The following is a 16,380-nucleotide window of genomic DNA, read 5'->3' as shown; positions in this document are numbered from 1 at the left end:
GAAAGGAAGGAGAAGGAGAAGAAGAAGCGAGATTAGGCAGTGTTAGATGGGTGGAGAATGTGGGAGTCGGCTGGTGGATGCGACAGACGGACGGGACGATGCGGACGAAGAGGTCAGTAGCCACGCCCATTTTTGAGGAAAGGAAAGAAAGGGAGTAGGCAAGCAGCCTGTGATGTTCTGATGTGGAGTAAAGAAGAAGAAAGAGAAGAATAATGAAAGAAAATGTTGCGGGCACAAAAAGTCAGTACAACCCAAAAGAAGAAGAGAGAGCTTTGATTTATGGGATGTTCTCTGAGGGTTCACAAGCTCAGATATCGAGGTCAATGCACAAGAATGTTTGGTTATAGAGACTCGTTATTGTGGATTCAGAGTTTGAAATTCAAGAAGGAAGTTCTGAAATTCTACTGAACAATCTCAGAAAAAGACTTGCAGTTAAATCGTTCTCTGAAAGACCGAAATGTGATCTGAAGGAATGGAACTTGGTCGATACAACCTAGAATTACTGCAAGAGAAAACTAGTCCTATTCAAATCATTTTCATAGTTACGTCTTGAAGGGAGAAAAATGCCAAACAAAAACATAGACTAGGTTGTTTCTTCCATAAACAATATAACTCAATTTTCAATTTTCACCATCACCGTGAAAAATTGATGCCTACGATACACTCTGGAAGAAAACAACGGGAAAAAAGAAATAAAAAATTGAGAAGTTAATCCACGACGTCGACAACGAAGCTGTCTCAATGTATTTACGAGTGTGTATTTGTGTGTGTGGTCGACGTTTTCCATAAACAATCAGCAGGTCTACTACTACGTCTCCTCCTTATATCCGTTCTGAGCTCCTTTTCGTTTCCCACCACACCCCTTTTCCTATCCGTTTTGCCGTTCCGGGGGTCCTCACCCTCCGTTCAATTATGGCCTTTTCGTCGGAGAGAAGGGTCCGGTTTTGTCGCATTCGCGCGTATTATGCTCTCGTGATACCCCGTCTCTCTACGTCTATTATACGGACCAACCACACACATACATCTGCCCCGTGTCCTCCGTCATCCCTTTTTGAATGGAGCAACATCTCTATTCACCTTTGGTTACTCTTTGCCACCCAGACGGATACATGTAACAAAAGTGACACAAACAGTGCGCGGTTGAGAGGGGAGACTGTAGGAGAGAGGGTGTCGAATTACAAAAAGCCACGAGACTTCGGGAGACAGAGCAATTTCAATTTCAATTTACAAAGAGAAGAGGAGCAAAAGTCTAATTAGAGTCGCCGGGTGGAAGAGGGGTAATGAAATAGAGGGCAACAAAACTGGAATTGGAAAAAGAAAAAGGACCAGAAGTCTTCTTGTTTTATTCATTCCATGAGGGGGTTCGATTGCTTCGTGGAAAGTAGCCGTTGAAAGAAGTGAAGACAATGAGAATCTGGAGAATGTCAAGTGAATGCGGAGCGGCAGAAGTAATCCGAAGGAGTCCTCTTCTTTGGATTGCACAAAAGAGAAGAGATTCTCTTCTCAGGAGAAGTTGAAGCAAAAAGAAGAAGACGAAGGGAACCTAATTTGTCTGCAATGTTTTTCTAGTTTTTTCTATCCCTCTAAAAAGAGAAAACTCGTTTTTCCATGTCATCTCCGTACCTAATACTCCTTCGAGCAAGTCAGTTGTCTCCTTCTTCTTTGACCAAGCCAGAAGCTCATTTTTCTCCTTTTTTGGCTCCACTTTTTGTCAGAAGAAAGACACAACAACAACAAGAAGATGAAGCGAACCTTGCCGTCTCTCTTTCTTTTTTCTCCCTGAGAAGATGTATTTGTCGAGCTAAAAATGCTCATTTATTGGCTCCGTTGCCTTTTCTCTCCAGGGGATCCAAAACAACACAAAAAACAGGCGGCATTGCGGTCAGTTGAAACAAAAACGAGATGTTAAAAAGAAGGGGAAAAATACTTGAAAATGGGTCCGAGAATGTGGTTTGGGAGAAGGAATGTGACAAGTGTTCATACGGGGGAGAGAAGGACACATATGGTCCTTGGGAACATATTAGAAATTAGAAGTGGATAGTAATGAATAGAGATGAGTCTAGTGGTACCTTTTTTCATTTGCAGGAGATCCACTCGATCGTCGATGATTTGTCATTGAGACTTGGAAATTTGGGAGACGGTTGGTTGGAGAGCAGTCAGACGTCACCCAAGTATTTCGAGTTTACGCCGATTGAGCTGCATGCTATCACAGAACGTCTTCGACTTCCGGAACCAACAGCGCCAGGTACAGTAATCAAAAGTTGTTTCAGAGCGAATTTGAATTGTTTCTGAGGAAAACTAAAAAGGATCTGTGATCATTGATCTCTGTGACTCGATTAATTTTTTTATTGTGCACAAATTAAACAATTATTCAAAATTTTCACGGCTTCAACTCTCTAAAATTTCTTCTGAGAGTTTGTTGAATTTTCATAGTACGCACTGAGCTTTCTATTCGATATGCAATACTATTCCTTTTTCTATTCCAAAAAACATATGTTTTGAATACTAAGAAGAGCTCATGCCATTGACTGATTTTAAAAACCCCGAATAGATCTCCATCAATCATCCCAACGATCCTCATAACTTCCCTACTAGTTCCAGATGTCAATATGGTCGCTGATATTGGAAACACGATAGACTTCCTCCATCGTGTCCGTGCTCTTAAAATTCGAGGGCAAAAGGGCTATGTAGGAACATCGAATATTGTATGGAACTCACTTGATATGAGTCTCTACTTTTGTAAAGGACTCAAAGCACTCTGGATTGCTGACAGTGACGTGTGCCGTATAAATGGAATAAAAAGTGTTCGAGAAACACTCCGACGACTTGTTGTTCATTATTCGATGAAGAAGATCAAGGATTTGTTGTTTGATGAGGAGGATTTGGAAGCAGGACTGATGGTAGAAGAGATGGGAACGTGGAAGTGTTTAGAAGAAGTTGATCTCTCGTTTAATGAAATTAAAACTTTCGACGAAAGCATGGTTTGTTCATTAGAGTCTCTTTCAGATGTGCATCTCTATATTTTCAGAAGCTCCTCCCAGAAGTCCGTATTCTGAATGTCAGCTACAACTCCATTACGGACATTGGATCGAATCTCGCTTTTCTCTCTTCCCTTACTGAACTTGATCTGTCGAATAATACGATTACGAGGATCGAATCGTGAGTTTAAGCGGGTGAACACTGGATAAACTCCAAATGATAGCATCACACATGATTCCAAAGTCTGACCTAGAAGCTCTCAAACAATTTTGAGCTAAAAATTTCTGAATTTCCAGACTAAAAATCACCAATGTATCAAGTCATCAGAGCTTGTTATCTGAAGGTCACGGTTTTCACGTTTCAAGGCAGTTTACAGAATCTTGTTTAACGTGGATTCTTGTCTCGAGCAAGTCTATTTTGCGCGCTTGTTTGAAGATTTGAACAATAAGAAGAATGACATGATTAGGTACTTCTGAAGTACTATAATCATGCCATTCGCGAGGATGAAAACGAATTTATGGAGGCGCGAGTTGGGAGTGCGAACATAGCGACGAATAAACATTTTAACAAAGAAAAGAGGGTTCCATGGTTGATCGTGGCGTCTCGGTCTCATTCAATTCTGACGTTGTCTTCTAAACGCTTCTTACAATACGAAAGCTATGAGCTAGTCAGATGGAAAAGCGACGTACTGTATTTCAGGAAGTTTTGATCGAAAGGCACGTCATAGGCGTGACCATACGTGCATAAGCATCATGGTTCAAGCTATGAGTTAGTCCTTCAATCGAATAAAAAAGCGGCGCAGGATTACTGTAGTTCCGAAAAAGTTCTGATTGGGAAACACGTCATAAGCGTGACCTACGTACCACGTACCATGGTTCAAGCTATGAGATGGCAAGGCTCCGGGATAAATACAAATTCATAAGTATAAAGAAACATTATTCTAGTCTGTTTTCTTGAATCAATGCGTAGAAACTGAATACGAATTCGAAATTGAAATCAGCCCACTCAAGTTTTTTATTTTCCAGATGGAACGAGAAACTTGGAAATGTGAAAAAGCTGATCCTCAGTGAGAATGCGATCGAAGATTTGACTGGACTGGGAAAGTTGTACTCACTGGAATATTTGGATGTGAAAGGAAATAATATTCAAACGTTGGAAGCTGTTCAAGGAATTGGGAAACTTCCTTGCCTCGAAATCATCTTACTTCGTGATAACCCAATTAGGAAACTTGTTGAGTACAGAACGAAAGTTCTAGAGTTATTCGGAGAGCGTAGCAGTGAGGTAGCGAATTGTTTTTTATCTTTTCTCAATTCAAAATGTTTTTTTTCAGGTGAAACTCGACGGGAGACGTCCAGAACCACGAGAACTCGATACAGTTCGTGTCCGAATGGCACTTCGAAAAGCGAAAGAAGAGAAGGAAGAACGAGAAAGAAGACGTCGAGAGAGAATCGAAGAGAGAATTCGATATATTTCTGGAGAAGATGTCAGTCCCAATGTATCTGGATCTTTTTAGTTTTACTGCATGTTTTCTTTTCTATATGTATTTTTAGTCCTGAATTGCATCAATGTACTTTTTTTGAGATTTCTTGGGTTTGGAAGGATAGAGAATGGATTTCTTGCATTTCATTCAATGGTTCTGGAGCCATCTCTGTCATTTCAAATCTCCGTTTTCCGTTACGCATAATGTCTAAAACTTGGTTCATGTCAAATAATCTAGTCTTTCTACCAACCCGTATTCTAATCTACTTGAGATTCCCCCTCCCTTACATATCGAGACAATCGCTCTCTTATCCAAACTACAAAAATACATTACTTATTGCTTTTATCCCTCCCTTGATCCCACCCCGTTACCCCATCTCGGTGCTTTTTCTTCTTGTTTCATAACATACTCTTCTTCTTCTTCTTTTTATTCATTAGGGGTTTAATGGTTGTGGAAAAATGTGTATGTGATAGAAAATGAGATGAATAATAAATGTGAGATTAATACAATCTCTACGATTTTTTCTGTTTTTTGGAATCTCGTCACTTTCTACATCATCTGATTTTGAGATTGAGATAGAAAAATACAAAAAAGAATGAAAACAAATTACTCAGATTCATTCAAAAAATGAGAAAAAAAGAAAAAAACTGAAAATCTGAAATCCGAGTGATAGAAGAAAGGACTCAATACTGAAAATATCCGATATTATAAAGATTATCCAACAATGAGTTTCTCTTGAGCATTGGAGAATTTCCGTTGGCTGCGTAACGACGACTTTTGCTCAGGAGTCCGTTGAGCTCCTCGTTTCGAGCCATCATCACGTCCTGGAATATTCAGAATTCAGATGACGTTGAGGGTTACGGTAGGTGATTGGAAAAGAAACTTACGATGAATCGTTGAGCATCGACGATGGTGACGAGAAGAAGAACGGTGAAGAAAAAGAAGAAGAGAAGAGTCTTGGAAGAGACCGACATACCTGGAAAATGTAAAATATGGGGAAGAGAAAAGAAAGAAGAAGAAGAAAAAGAAGAAGAAGGACAATCCGAGATGGGTCAGATGAAAATGCTCTTTTCGTTCGTTTCGGACCATTAGTTTCTCCCGTCTCTTTTCTTTTTTTGGGAGGGACTTTTCGGCTTTTTTGACGGATCTTAAAGACGTCATTTTCTTCTTTTTCTGCCCCGAAAAACTAGATAACGAAGAAATATGGGAAATATTTTCTAAAATCTCGTGCAAGATTAAAAATTTAATAAATCAGTCCAGCCGACGACACGACAAGAAATGTGAGAGACTGAATCAAATCTTGTGGGCGGAACCTCGGTTTTTAAGGAGACTGGAAAAAGGGGGCGGAGCCTAGTCTCGTCGCCTCATGCCTTCGTCGGAACAAGAAGTACTTTGAGTCGAGAATGGAATTCAGTAGAAACGGAAAAAGAAAAAAAGACAATGGGAGCAAAAAATTTGAAAAAAAAACAGATTGTGAACGTTTTTCCTGTTTCGTTTCAGAGACTCTCATTATCCTATTCTTCAACTTTATTAGAGCCGAATGGTTCATACAACTTCGCTCTACCGAAACTGAAAAAAAGGATTTGCGAACCTTAACTTGTTCATCTGATAATAGTTCGGGATGTTGTCACAACTGCGATCCGCCGAAATACCCTTGAAAAATGTCTCTTTTACTCTGCGCTTCTCGATTTCGCACACAGTTTCCTTCTGTTTCGGTAGAGCGCGGTTGTAAGAAGCGTGCCGCTACAATAAACAAAAACTAATCCAAAAACTAAAAACCTGAAATCCCATTCACCAAGTACAAACTATCGAACACCGAACGCTTTACAAAGAGAAATTGTTGTTTGGTTTTTGGAGTTTGTCTGTTTTTTTGTATCCTCTTTTCTTACGATAAACGCCACTTTTGGATACGAGACTAGTAGTCGGTATCATTTTTGTATTCTGGAAAATAGTTCCGGGGAAATGGAATTGGTACGACGACGAAATGACAATCATACATCACTTTTCGGATTACCGTAGGTGGAATTGAGATGAATTAGTAGGTAGATAGGAAGTTGAAAAGAGAATAAAGTAGTTGTGGACAATAGGGAAATGGAGATTATGAGTGCATTAAGGGGATTCAGGCATATCATACAAAATGACCTGAAAAGAAAAAGAAGACAGAATGATGTGAGTTCGGATAAACTTAATGATCTAAATATGACAATAGACAGAGGATTATGACAAAATATGGGAAAAAGAAGGAATTCTGTTTTGTGCACTTAAAGTCACAAAAATTTAAAAGAAGCCGTAGATATTCTAGTGAGAATAACTTCGTAGTTGGACTTTTTAGGGTATAGATAACTTCCTAATTGATAGATTGAAACTGTATTCTCATTCTATTTTTCTCATCTTTCGGTGGAGAGCATTCAGAAAAACCCCGTCAAGTCCTTGATATATTTTTTTTTTTTTTTGATCTGATATCATTTAATTTTGCAAGTTGAAAATTCCAGATATTGGAAAGTTACAAAAACTAAACTGAATCATCCAAGGAAGAAAAAGTGATCCGATTTTATTAATCCGAGTGATGTGTGTTCCAAAATACTAGAAAGTTTTCTGGAAACCGGAAGAGAGTCAAGAAAAGCAGGAACAATTTGACCGCAAATATCCAGAATTCAGTCTAGTTTTGAGGAGTCTCACAACTTCTTCCCCAGAAATAGGGAGAATGATTCCAATGTTTTGTTTTATTCACAACACGCCGTCTGGAAGAAACTGATAGGTCAAGGACAGAATGTTTCATGAATTTACAATACAGAGATGACGTGAACGTTGAGATCATTGGAAGAAAAAGAAGTTCGTTCCGGTTCCGGTAAATTCAAAATTTAAAATACAAAATCAAAATCAAGGAAACAATTAAGGAATTATGTAAACTAGAAGATAATTGAATTATCGTTTCGTCAGCTATTTAAAATTGTCTTAAATCCGATTGAAGCATACCATTTGACAGATTTCCATCTACATACATAACATGTATTTTTATTCACTTCTTTTTCTTAATTAAATCTACTATTGCTCATGGACATCGATATTGTCATAGACATCAAGGATGGAGGATCATATAGTGGGGATATCATTAGAACTTAGAAACCAAGAAATCAATAATGGAACTTTCAATTGAAGCTCTAGAAGTTCATAGTTTCTCGTTTGAAAAAAAGTGAACCAGAAATTTCTTTTTTCAGTGCAAAAGTCACTTTGCTTTGAGAATTTTATAGACACTTGAGAGAGCTATTACTAGAAAGGTTTTAATTACATTCAGTCTAGTTCATACTCAAATGATGTTGCTTTCATGTGTAGTATGAGCATCAAGTTCGACAATTTTCTATATAAATTGTGAAATTGGAATCTACTGTTGCAGCAGTTCCTCACACACCACATTAAAAATCCTACCGTAAGTCTTTTGAAATTTCTAGAAATGCCTTCAATTCAATTTGGGAAAGAGCAGCTATTCGACCTTCTCATTTCTAAATGTTCACTCTAGAAAATAAGACATTTCGTACTAACATAAAACTCCTCCATTCCATTTTTTTTTCTAATCCAATCTGAACCCTTTTAATCGAATTACTAGTTTAACCTTTGAACATTTTTGACTTCTTATATTTTTTATATTTATTGTAAAGCTCATTGAAACAGAGAAAGAGGGGAGAGGGAGATACAAATAAAAGTAAACATAACGTCAACATTGTACAAATTGAACTAATTAGAAATCCGTATAAACTGAATACGCAGAAGGAATTTGCACGTATTCAGATGTTTCTCTCTTCATTTGATTCATGGTTATCGGGAGATCACGAATCTCGATTCCTTCAGTCATCAAATCGGATAATTTCTCGAGATTCTCGATATGAATCGACCATAACTCGGGAAGTTTTTGAGGAGTTTTACAGACAAAAACTAGTTTTTTACCCTTGAAAACAAGCATTTCAAAGTCGAAAAGTGACTTATGAGCTATAATTTTTTGGGTATTTTGAGAGATAATGAGGAGACAAGTGTGATGGAATAATACGTGGATTGGGAGAGACATTGTGGTTTGATGAGGGAAAATTTCCAATGTTCCGGAGCACAAGTGAGCTGAAAATATAGAAAAAATTGAATATATTTATATATCAAATCTTACCTTTACTATCCAAATTTGCCCTTATGAACTCAACGAATCTCCATTTATCTGACAAACTGTTCATCTTAAACCGAAGAACATCTTCTACCAACACAAGAGTGCACTTTGAGTTTTTTGTTTCATCTGAAATATTGATGAATTCGATGAGAAACTTGTGATGTCTTCTTACCAAACAACTGAATGATGAAGCTGTCAGAAAGAGAAAAGTAGTCGTAGGAAGTGTAATCTGCATACTTGATAATGTAGAGAATCCATTCTTGTTTTCCAGATTCATCGAATCGACAACGCAGTTCCAAGGAGCGGTGTTCGTACTGAAAAAGGAGCAAATTGTTGGAAGAAGAGAAGATGGAATACAGGAGGAAGCATTTGGATTCAGAAGACGGGGAATCAAAAAATACTCGTCATTCAGAAACGAATGATTCAATTTTTCAGGATGTTTGAGCAAACTTTCCGTTATATTTTTGAAAACTTGCAAAATTTTTTAGAGCCTGTACAAAAGGTTAACAACTACACAATAATGAAGCTCTAGGTTTAATCTATATACTCTACAAAACTCAATCCGATCGTATAACAGGTGGCTCCGTGATTCACTCTCAAAGTTAGCCTTTCTTCTGAAACTTGCAAAAAACTGGCACCTTCTTTCCATTCAGGCAAAAACTCAGGATGAGAAATGAGCCAAAAAGAATATATTGAAACAGCTCTAAATCTGAAAACTTGTTAAATATTCTCACCTTTCTGCCCACTTTCATCTTCACCTCAAACTTCAATCGCTTCTGATCAGTCATGTTATTTCGAAGATCCTGAAAACGAGACAAATTTTCTTTGAAAATATAATTTCAGCCACAATGGTAGTAGACTAAATTAAAAGAAGGACTTACATTGAGGGACCCTTTCGTCTTCTCTTTTCTCGAATATCTTGAATAATAGCGAGTGCGTCCATAGATTTGAAGGAGAGAATTGAATAAATTGAATCTCATTTTCCAAAGGGGGAAGAAAAAGAACACCAGAAGAAACGGAAGAGACCAAAAATGTGTGACAAGAGCAGTGAACGACTCTCACCTATCTTTGCAATGACCTGAATGACCGTCACTCAGTGATCGACTCCCTTTTACGACGACAATCTGTTGATATATTCTGTCGGCGTCCCCTTTTAGATGTTGTATTCTCAAAAGAAAACACAATATTGATGATCCAAAGTATACGACAGATTGAGTGATCGAACTGAATTACGGTACCAATTACAGTCGTTGTGATCGATTGAGAACTTCTGATTATATCTATTTGTTTTCTTTTTTAGGAAAGAAAATTATTGTTGTTTACTTCCTTTACAGAATAGTAGTATATGTGGGAAAACGTAATGCATTAGTCGAAAAAGATTTACTTTTTCATTTTTCTGAAATTTTGAGTCGTTTGAGGGAATAAACATACTTATTTATTTTTAAAATTTGAAAAAATTGTGAAAAATAAGATAAAAACAAGTACGATTCACGGAAATTGAGGAATAAATACATACATACTTTTTGCAATGGAATTCGTGATAATTAGGAAATACGACTTCAATAAAAGTAAAATGGCATTGTGAATAAATCAGAAAAGAATAGTAGTATCTCTGGAAAAACATAATGCATTAAAAAATTTTTCTGAAATTTTAGAGTTGTTATAGAGACGGGAAAGAAGGGACCATTTTGTGGTACATGAGAAAAGAGTTATTAATTTAGGAAAAAAAGATTGAAATAAAAGTACTGAAAAGATTAAACAATTCAAATTAGGAAATTAGTAGAAGATTAGAAATTAGGAAATAAGATTTCAGTAAAAGTAAAATAGAACTGTGGGGAATTCAGAAAAACCTTGTTTTGCTTCGAGTTTGTACTTAGTTCGACGAATTCTTTAGAACAGAAACAAAGACTAAAAAATTAATAGAACATGTTTTTAAGTAGGCTGGATATTCTTAACAATAATCCATACTTGTCAGAGTAAGACAAGAACGAGTACGATTCACGGAAGGTAGCGAATGAGTACATACATGCTTTTTACAATAGAATTCTTGATAATTAGGAAATACGATTTCAGTAAAAGTAAAATTGTGGGGAAATCAGAAAGACCTCGTTTTGCATCGAGGCTAGTTTTATGTACTTATTTGAAAGAATTCTTTAGAAGAGTTAATGGCATATGGCTTACGTAAATTATACAAAATGAAGTCTACAATCTTGTCATTGATTCGAATTGTCATGACTGTTTTATCTGGCCGTGAAACATTGTATACAATTGTATCTTCAGCACCACCGAGACGCAAATTTAGATTTGCAAATACGTTTAGTAACGGTTTAGATGCAGGATCCCTGTAAAAATATTCATATAGGTAGGGGCTTATCGTGTTGCAATAATTCATCAGACGGTTTACGTCTAGCTCAAATATATCAAAATATCTCTAGGAAACTGATCGAAAACTCAAAGCATAAGAGTCAATTTTCAGATGTAGACTAGTTAGACAGCACATCTACGATGTCCAAACTCCACGCAATTCTACGTCGCTTTACAATTCTGAGACTGACAAACTATCACTTACACTTCGTTATCGGACAAATTTTCACTGACGAAGTTTTCAACATCCAGAGTTTCACTGAATTCAATTTTCATTGAAGACCAGTTCGGATTCCATCCGTTCTTCCATTTGTTCATTATTATCTTGAATTCGTTGTTTGTAAAGCTCGATCCAGCTAGTTTAATTATCATTGAGTTGATATCAAAAGTTTGTTCCAAGGAAATCCATTTGGAGTTCTCAATTTTTATGTCCCAAAAATAGTATTTCAATGTTTTGAAGTCAAAGCTAAATCCCTCATTAGGAAGGAAATTGAGAGTAAGATGCCTTCTAGCAGGTTGGTTCTCCAATATCCAACGAATCAATTCTTCATCTTCTTTTCCTTTTACATTGCCATTTTCCAAAACAAAAGTTGTCATAGAACCCTCCGTTCCGAAAGCATTGATAATTCTTTTGTTTTCCTCGATTCCAAGATATTCTGAGTTCAAATGCAGCTTGTCCAACGAAGCATTGAACAAATCAGATAGGTACAATACCCATCTTTCGATCACTTCGATATCGTCAGGTCCGGTAGTAAATAACCGTAGATTGTGGTCGAGACGAGTTCGTTCATTCCTAAAATTACAAACTAATGTCATACAATTTTATGTCATACGCCAGTTGGCTCCGCTTCCTCAGACGATCGATTGAATTTGAAAAATGAACAGTTTTCTTTCGAAAGATAGGATCGAAATCTATTCAGAAATGAATTTCCAGTCCTATTTTTTCGGTAGGTCAAAGGGGCGGAGACTATGGTATGCTATTTTTAGAATTTCAACCTCATTTTCTTATAATCGAACTAACCGAAAAATGATAAATTTCACTTGATCTTCACTAGGTGTCCAAGAGGAAGTATACAAGTTTTTTATAACTTTAAAACTTCTGGAATCAATTGAATCCTCGATATAGAAACTCCATGTAGTTAGTCGTGGATCACGGAACCTCAATGTGATTTCATTCCTTGATGAAAATTTCAGTTCGATTCTGTTTCCATTTCCGCAACATCCACCATTAGTTGCTCTTTTCCGAATGTCCTTGCATAGCTTGTTTGCGGATTTACTGCATAGAGACAATATAATTCTGAAAACGTTCATACAGAAAAAGACTTTAAAAGGTGATTTATGGTAATAATATTCATGAAGACATATTATACTCAACTTGAATTCTTATTGAATTACTGAATGATCATTCGATGATGAATATGGTTGCTGTTTAAACAAAACCGATTTTAAATAAATTCGTCAACCTAAAAACTTGAAAATCGTTTCTTGGGGTTCATAAATTCAAAGACCATACGATGATAAAATGAACACGCATAGGTCCAATAGGTCTAACGGAACTCTACACTTGGTTTTACATGAAATGTTTCGAGTTCAACTTACATTTCGAATGGAGTCAACTGTCTCAAGACTTCGTTTCTTGCAAGGTGCGGCAAGTGCAAAAAGGGGAATTTGGATGGTGCGACCATTCTTCAGCTGGAAGCTTCGCCAGGCAGAACAGGCAGTATCTGGTAATCAATAGTCGTGAATGAATGAGGTCTCGGCCACAGAGAAAGGAGAGAGGTTACGTGAAGACAGTGAAGAAAATAATGAGGGGTCTGACAGGCTCTCTGTGTACCGTCTGGTCGACTAGGAAACGAAGGGGTCAATCGAAGAATATTGGATGACAGAGAACAATCTCGGGTACTTTCTGCTACAGTAACGCAACACTAACGCAGCAGTTATTCGTAACTCCTGCTGCCTTAGAGCCGCACAAGTGTTGCATATGTGTACATGACATTTTTAATTTAGAAAATATTGAAATAGAAATTCTGAAAAGATTAGAAAGTTTAAATTTTAATGGAAAGATAAGTTTAAGAAAAAAGGGGGCATTTAGATAATTGAATGAATTATTCAGAGATCACAAACAAGGAGATAATTTGAGAAGAAACTATGGGAATTACAGAATTGAGAATGAACGATTTGTCTAATCAAAATTGAATAAAATGTCAAATCAGATAATTTCTGACATGCACCTGAAATAGAGTTTTTACGGTATGTCGTTTTGAAGATCCACGATGTCAATTTCTCTGGGAATACTTATTTATTTATTTTAAAAGTTTGAAGAAATTGTGAAAAATAAGATAAGAACGAATACGATTCACGGAAATTGGGGAATAAATACATACATATTTTTTACAATGGAATTCGTGATAATTAGGAAATAAGATTACAGTAAAAATAAAATAGAATTGTGGGGAAATCAGAAAAACCTCGTTTCTTGTAGTTTGTATTTAGTTGGAAGAATTATTTAGAACAGAAACTGAAAATTAAAACAACATTTTTTAAAAAGTAGGCTGGATATTCTTAACAATAATGCCTACTTATTAGTGTTACTGGCATATGGCTAACGTAAATTATACAAAAAGAAGTCTGCAAAGTTCTCTTTGATTCGAATTGTAATGACGGTATTATCTGACCGTGTAACATTGTAAACAATTGTATTCTCATTACCAGGAAGCAAACGAAAAATATTTGAAAGTACGAATGGTTTTAGATCAGGATCTCTGTAAAAATATTCATATAGGTTTGTTTCCACGTCTATCGTGTTACAATAATTCATCAGACTGTGTACGTCTTGCTCAAACATATCGCGGCACATGCATCAAGCACTAATCATGATATGTTTTAATATCAAAATATTCCTAGGAAACTGGTCAAAAAAATTCATAGCCAATGAGACTAGTTAGTGATTTTTTCAATGCTGAGTTTTGTGGCAGGCTGATAAACTATCACTTACCCCTCGTTTTCGAACAAATGTTCATTGACGAAGTTTTCAATATCCAAAGTTTCACTGAATTCAATTTTCATTGAAGACCAGTTCGGATTCCATCCGTTCTTCCATTTGTTCATTATTATCTTGAATTCGTTGTTTGTAAAGCTGGATCCAAGTAGTTCGATCGCCATTGAGTTAATATCAAAAGTTTGTTCCAAGGAAATCCATTTTGAGTTCTCAATTGTTATGTCCCAAAAATAGTATTTGAATGTATTGAAGTCGAATCTAAATCCCTCATTAGGAAGGAAATTGAGTTTAAGATGCCTTCTAGCAGGTTGGTTCTCCAATATCCAACGAATCAATTCTTCATCTTCTTTTCCTTTTACATTGCCATTTTCCAAAACAAATGTCGTCACAGAACCCTCCGTTCCGAAAGTATTAATAATTCTTTTGTTTTCCTCGATTCCAAAATATTGTGAGTTCAAATGCAGTTTGTCCAACGAAGCATTGAACAAATCCAATAGATACAATACCCATCTTTCGATCACATCAATATTGTCAGGTCCGGTAGTAAATAACCGTAGATTGTGGTCGAGACGAGTTCGTTCATTCCTAAAATTACAAAAGTTACTACACTTTTCTTGAATTTCAGACTAGTTTTTATAGCTTTTAAAATACTTTGGTAACAATGGTTCAATGAATTTTATGTCATACGCCGTTTCGCTCCGCCCACTTTAACGATCTATCGATTTTGAAAAATGTACCTTTCTCTTTCAAAGATAGGATCTTTTCAGAAATGAATTCTTTTCAGAAATGAATTGCCAGTGTTTCAGATAAATATTTGAATACCTAAAACGTGTTCATTGTAATCAAACTAACCAAAAGATTATATATTTCACTTGATCCTCACTAGGTGTCCACGAGTAAGTATACAAGTCTTTCATAACTTTAAAACTTCTGGAATCAATTGAATCATCGAAATAGAAACTCCATGTAGTTAGTCGTAGATCACGGAACTTTAATGTGATCTCATTCTTTGATGAAAGTTTCAGTTCGATTCTGTTTCCATTTCCGCAACATCCACCATTAGTTGCTCTCTTCTGAATGCTCTTGCATAGCTTGTTTGCGGATTTACTGCATAGAGACAATATAATTCTGAAAACGTTCATACAAAAAAGACTTCAAAAGGTGATTTATGGTAATAATATTCATGAAGACATATTATACTCAACTTGAATTCTTATTGAATTACTGAATGATCATTCGATGATGAATATGGTTGCTGTTTAAACAAAACCGATTTTAAATAAATTCGTCAACCTAAAAACTTGAAAATCGTTTCTTGGGGTTCATAAATTCAAAGACCATACGATGATAAAATGAACACGCATAGGTCCAATAGGTCTAACGGAACTCTACACTTGATTTTACATGAAATGTTTCGAGTTCAACTTACATTTCGAATGGAGTCAACTGTCTCAAGACTTCATTTCTTGCAAGGTGCGGCAAGTGCAAAAAGGGGAATTTGGATGGTGCGACCATTCTTCAGCTGGAAGCTTCGCCAGACAGAACAGGCAGTATCTGGTAATCAATAGGCGAAAATGAATGAGGTCTTGGTCACAGAGGAAGAGGAGAGGTTACGCAAAGACAGTGAAGAAAATGAGGGGTCTGGCAGGCTCTCTGTGTACCATCTGGCGGACGAGGAAACGGAGGGGTCAATCGAAGAATATTGGGTGACAGAGAACAATCTCGGGTACTTCCTGCTACAGTAGCGCAACACTAACGCAGCAGGTAATCGTAGAGTATACTCCGGCTGCGTTAGAGCCGCACAAGTGTTGAATAAAAGCGGGATAGTTGTCATAAATTGCGCAACTGTTTCGTATTTTTTCCCTTTTCCATCCCTTCCTCTCCAGCTGGTTACTGTAATTGCGGCCTGATGAACAGAAATATTTTATCAGTTTTATTAATTAACCAGCTTAGGCTCTGTCGGCGTTCCCTTTTAGATGATGTTTTCTCAAAAGAAGACACAATATTGATGGTCCAAAGTATACGACACATTGAGTCATTCAAGACTAAGACGGCATAGATATTATCTCAAATCTCTAACTACCAACTCGAATAAATTATCTTCTCAAATACTCTCTAATAGAGTTCTCCGTTGTTGGAATTCTTTATCAGAATTGGTGTTTCCGGTTAAACCGAGCACAGCTGTCTTTAAGAGCAGAATATGTAAATATGATCTCAATCATTTCCTGTCATTAAACCCAACAAATCATTAACTTTACTTTACCTCCTATGGATAGTGGAGCTAATCTCGAGGTAGCAAAAAGTGCAGAAAACTATTTTTTCTTTATTAAAAAGTAGTTTTTGCTTTTTTTTTTTTGCTACCGCTAGAATAGGCCCATTATCATTATGTATTTATTCTTTCTCTTTTTA

The 16,380-nt window shown here is 36.5% G+C and overlaps 5 protein-coding genes across 5 annotated transcripts; 1 reads left to right on the top strand and 4 right to left on the bottom strand.

Annotated features, from left to right (window-relative positions):
• Nucleotides 1–46: 46 nt before the first annotated feature.
• Nucleotides 47–4,492, top strand: GCK72_014869 (uncharacterized protein; the record flags this gene model as incomplete). Its single annotated transcript, XM_053730504.1, has 6 exons — nt 47–112; nt 2,086–2,245; nt 2,602–2,981; nt 3,029–3,159; nt 4,005–4,260; nt 4,310–4,492. 6 exons carry the CDS (start codon nt 47–49, stop codon nt 4,490–4,492), a joined length of 1,176 nt encoding a protein of 391 aa, XP_053585276.1.
• Nucleotides 4,493–5,142: 650 nt separating this feature from the next.
• GCK72_014868 (uncharacterized protein) lies at nt 5,143–5,433 on the bottom strand (the record flags this gene model as incomplete). Its single annotated transcript, XM_003108625.2, has 2 exons — nt 5,143–5,283; nt 5,347–5,433. 2 exons carry the CDS (start codon nt 5,431–5,433, stop codon nt 5,143–5,145), a joined length of 228 nt encoding a protein of 75 aa, XP_003108673.2.
• Nucleotides 5,434–8,195: 2,762 nt separating this feature from the next.
• Nucleotides 8,196–9,589, bottom strand: GCK72_014867 (uncharacterized protein; the record flags this gene model as incomplete). Its single annotated transcript, XM_003108530.2, has 5 exons — nt 8,196–8,566; nt 8,613–8,735; nt 8,782–8,923; nt 9,344–9,412; nt 9,491–9,589. The coding sequence occupies 5 exons, from the start codon at nt 9,587–9,589 to the stop codon at nt 8,196–8,198; spliced, it is 804 nt and encodes a 267-aa protein (XP_003108578.2).
• Nucleotides 9,590–10,737: 1,148 nt separating this feature from the next.
• Nucleotides 10,738–12,658, bottom strand: GCK72_014866 (uncharacterized protein; the record flags this gene model as incomplete). Its single annotated transcript, XM_003108414.2, has 4 exons — nt 10,738–10,951; nt 11,179–11,766; nt 11,995–12,270; nt 12,573–12,658. 4 exons carry the CDS (start codon nt 12,656–12,658, stop codon nt 10,738–10,740), a joined length of 1,164 nt encoding a protein of 387 aa, XP_003108462.2.
• Nucleotides 12,659–13,575: 917 nt separating this feature from the next.
• On the bottom strand, nt 13,576–15,486 carry GCK72_014865 (uncharacterized protein; the record flags this gene model as incomplete). The annotated part of the gene is made up of 4 exons (XM_053730503.1): nt 13,576–13,735; nt 13,969–14,556; nt 14,824–15,078; nt 15,401–15,486. 4 exons carry the CDS (start codon nt 15,484–15,486, stop codon nt 13,576–13,578), a joined length of 1,089 nt encoding a protein of 362 aa, XP_053585275.1.
• Between the last annotated feature and the right edge of the window lie 894 nt (nt 15,487–16,380).

This window comes from Caenorhabditis remanei, chromosome IV (genome assembly GCF_010183535.1).
Source record: "Caenorhabditis remanei strain PX506 chromosome IV, whole genome shotgun sequence".
NCBI lineage: Eukaryota > Metazoa > Nematoda > Chromadorea > Rhabditida > Rhabditidae > Caenorhabditis > Caenorhabditis remanei.
The sequence above is the reverse complement of the archived record's forward strand: the minus strand, read 5'-3'. Positions and strand labels throughout refer to the sequence as shown.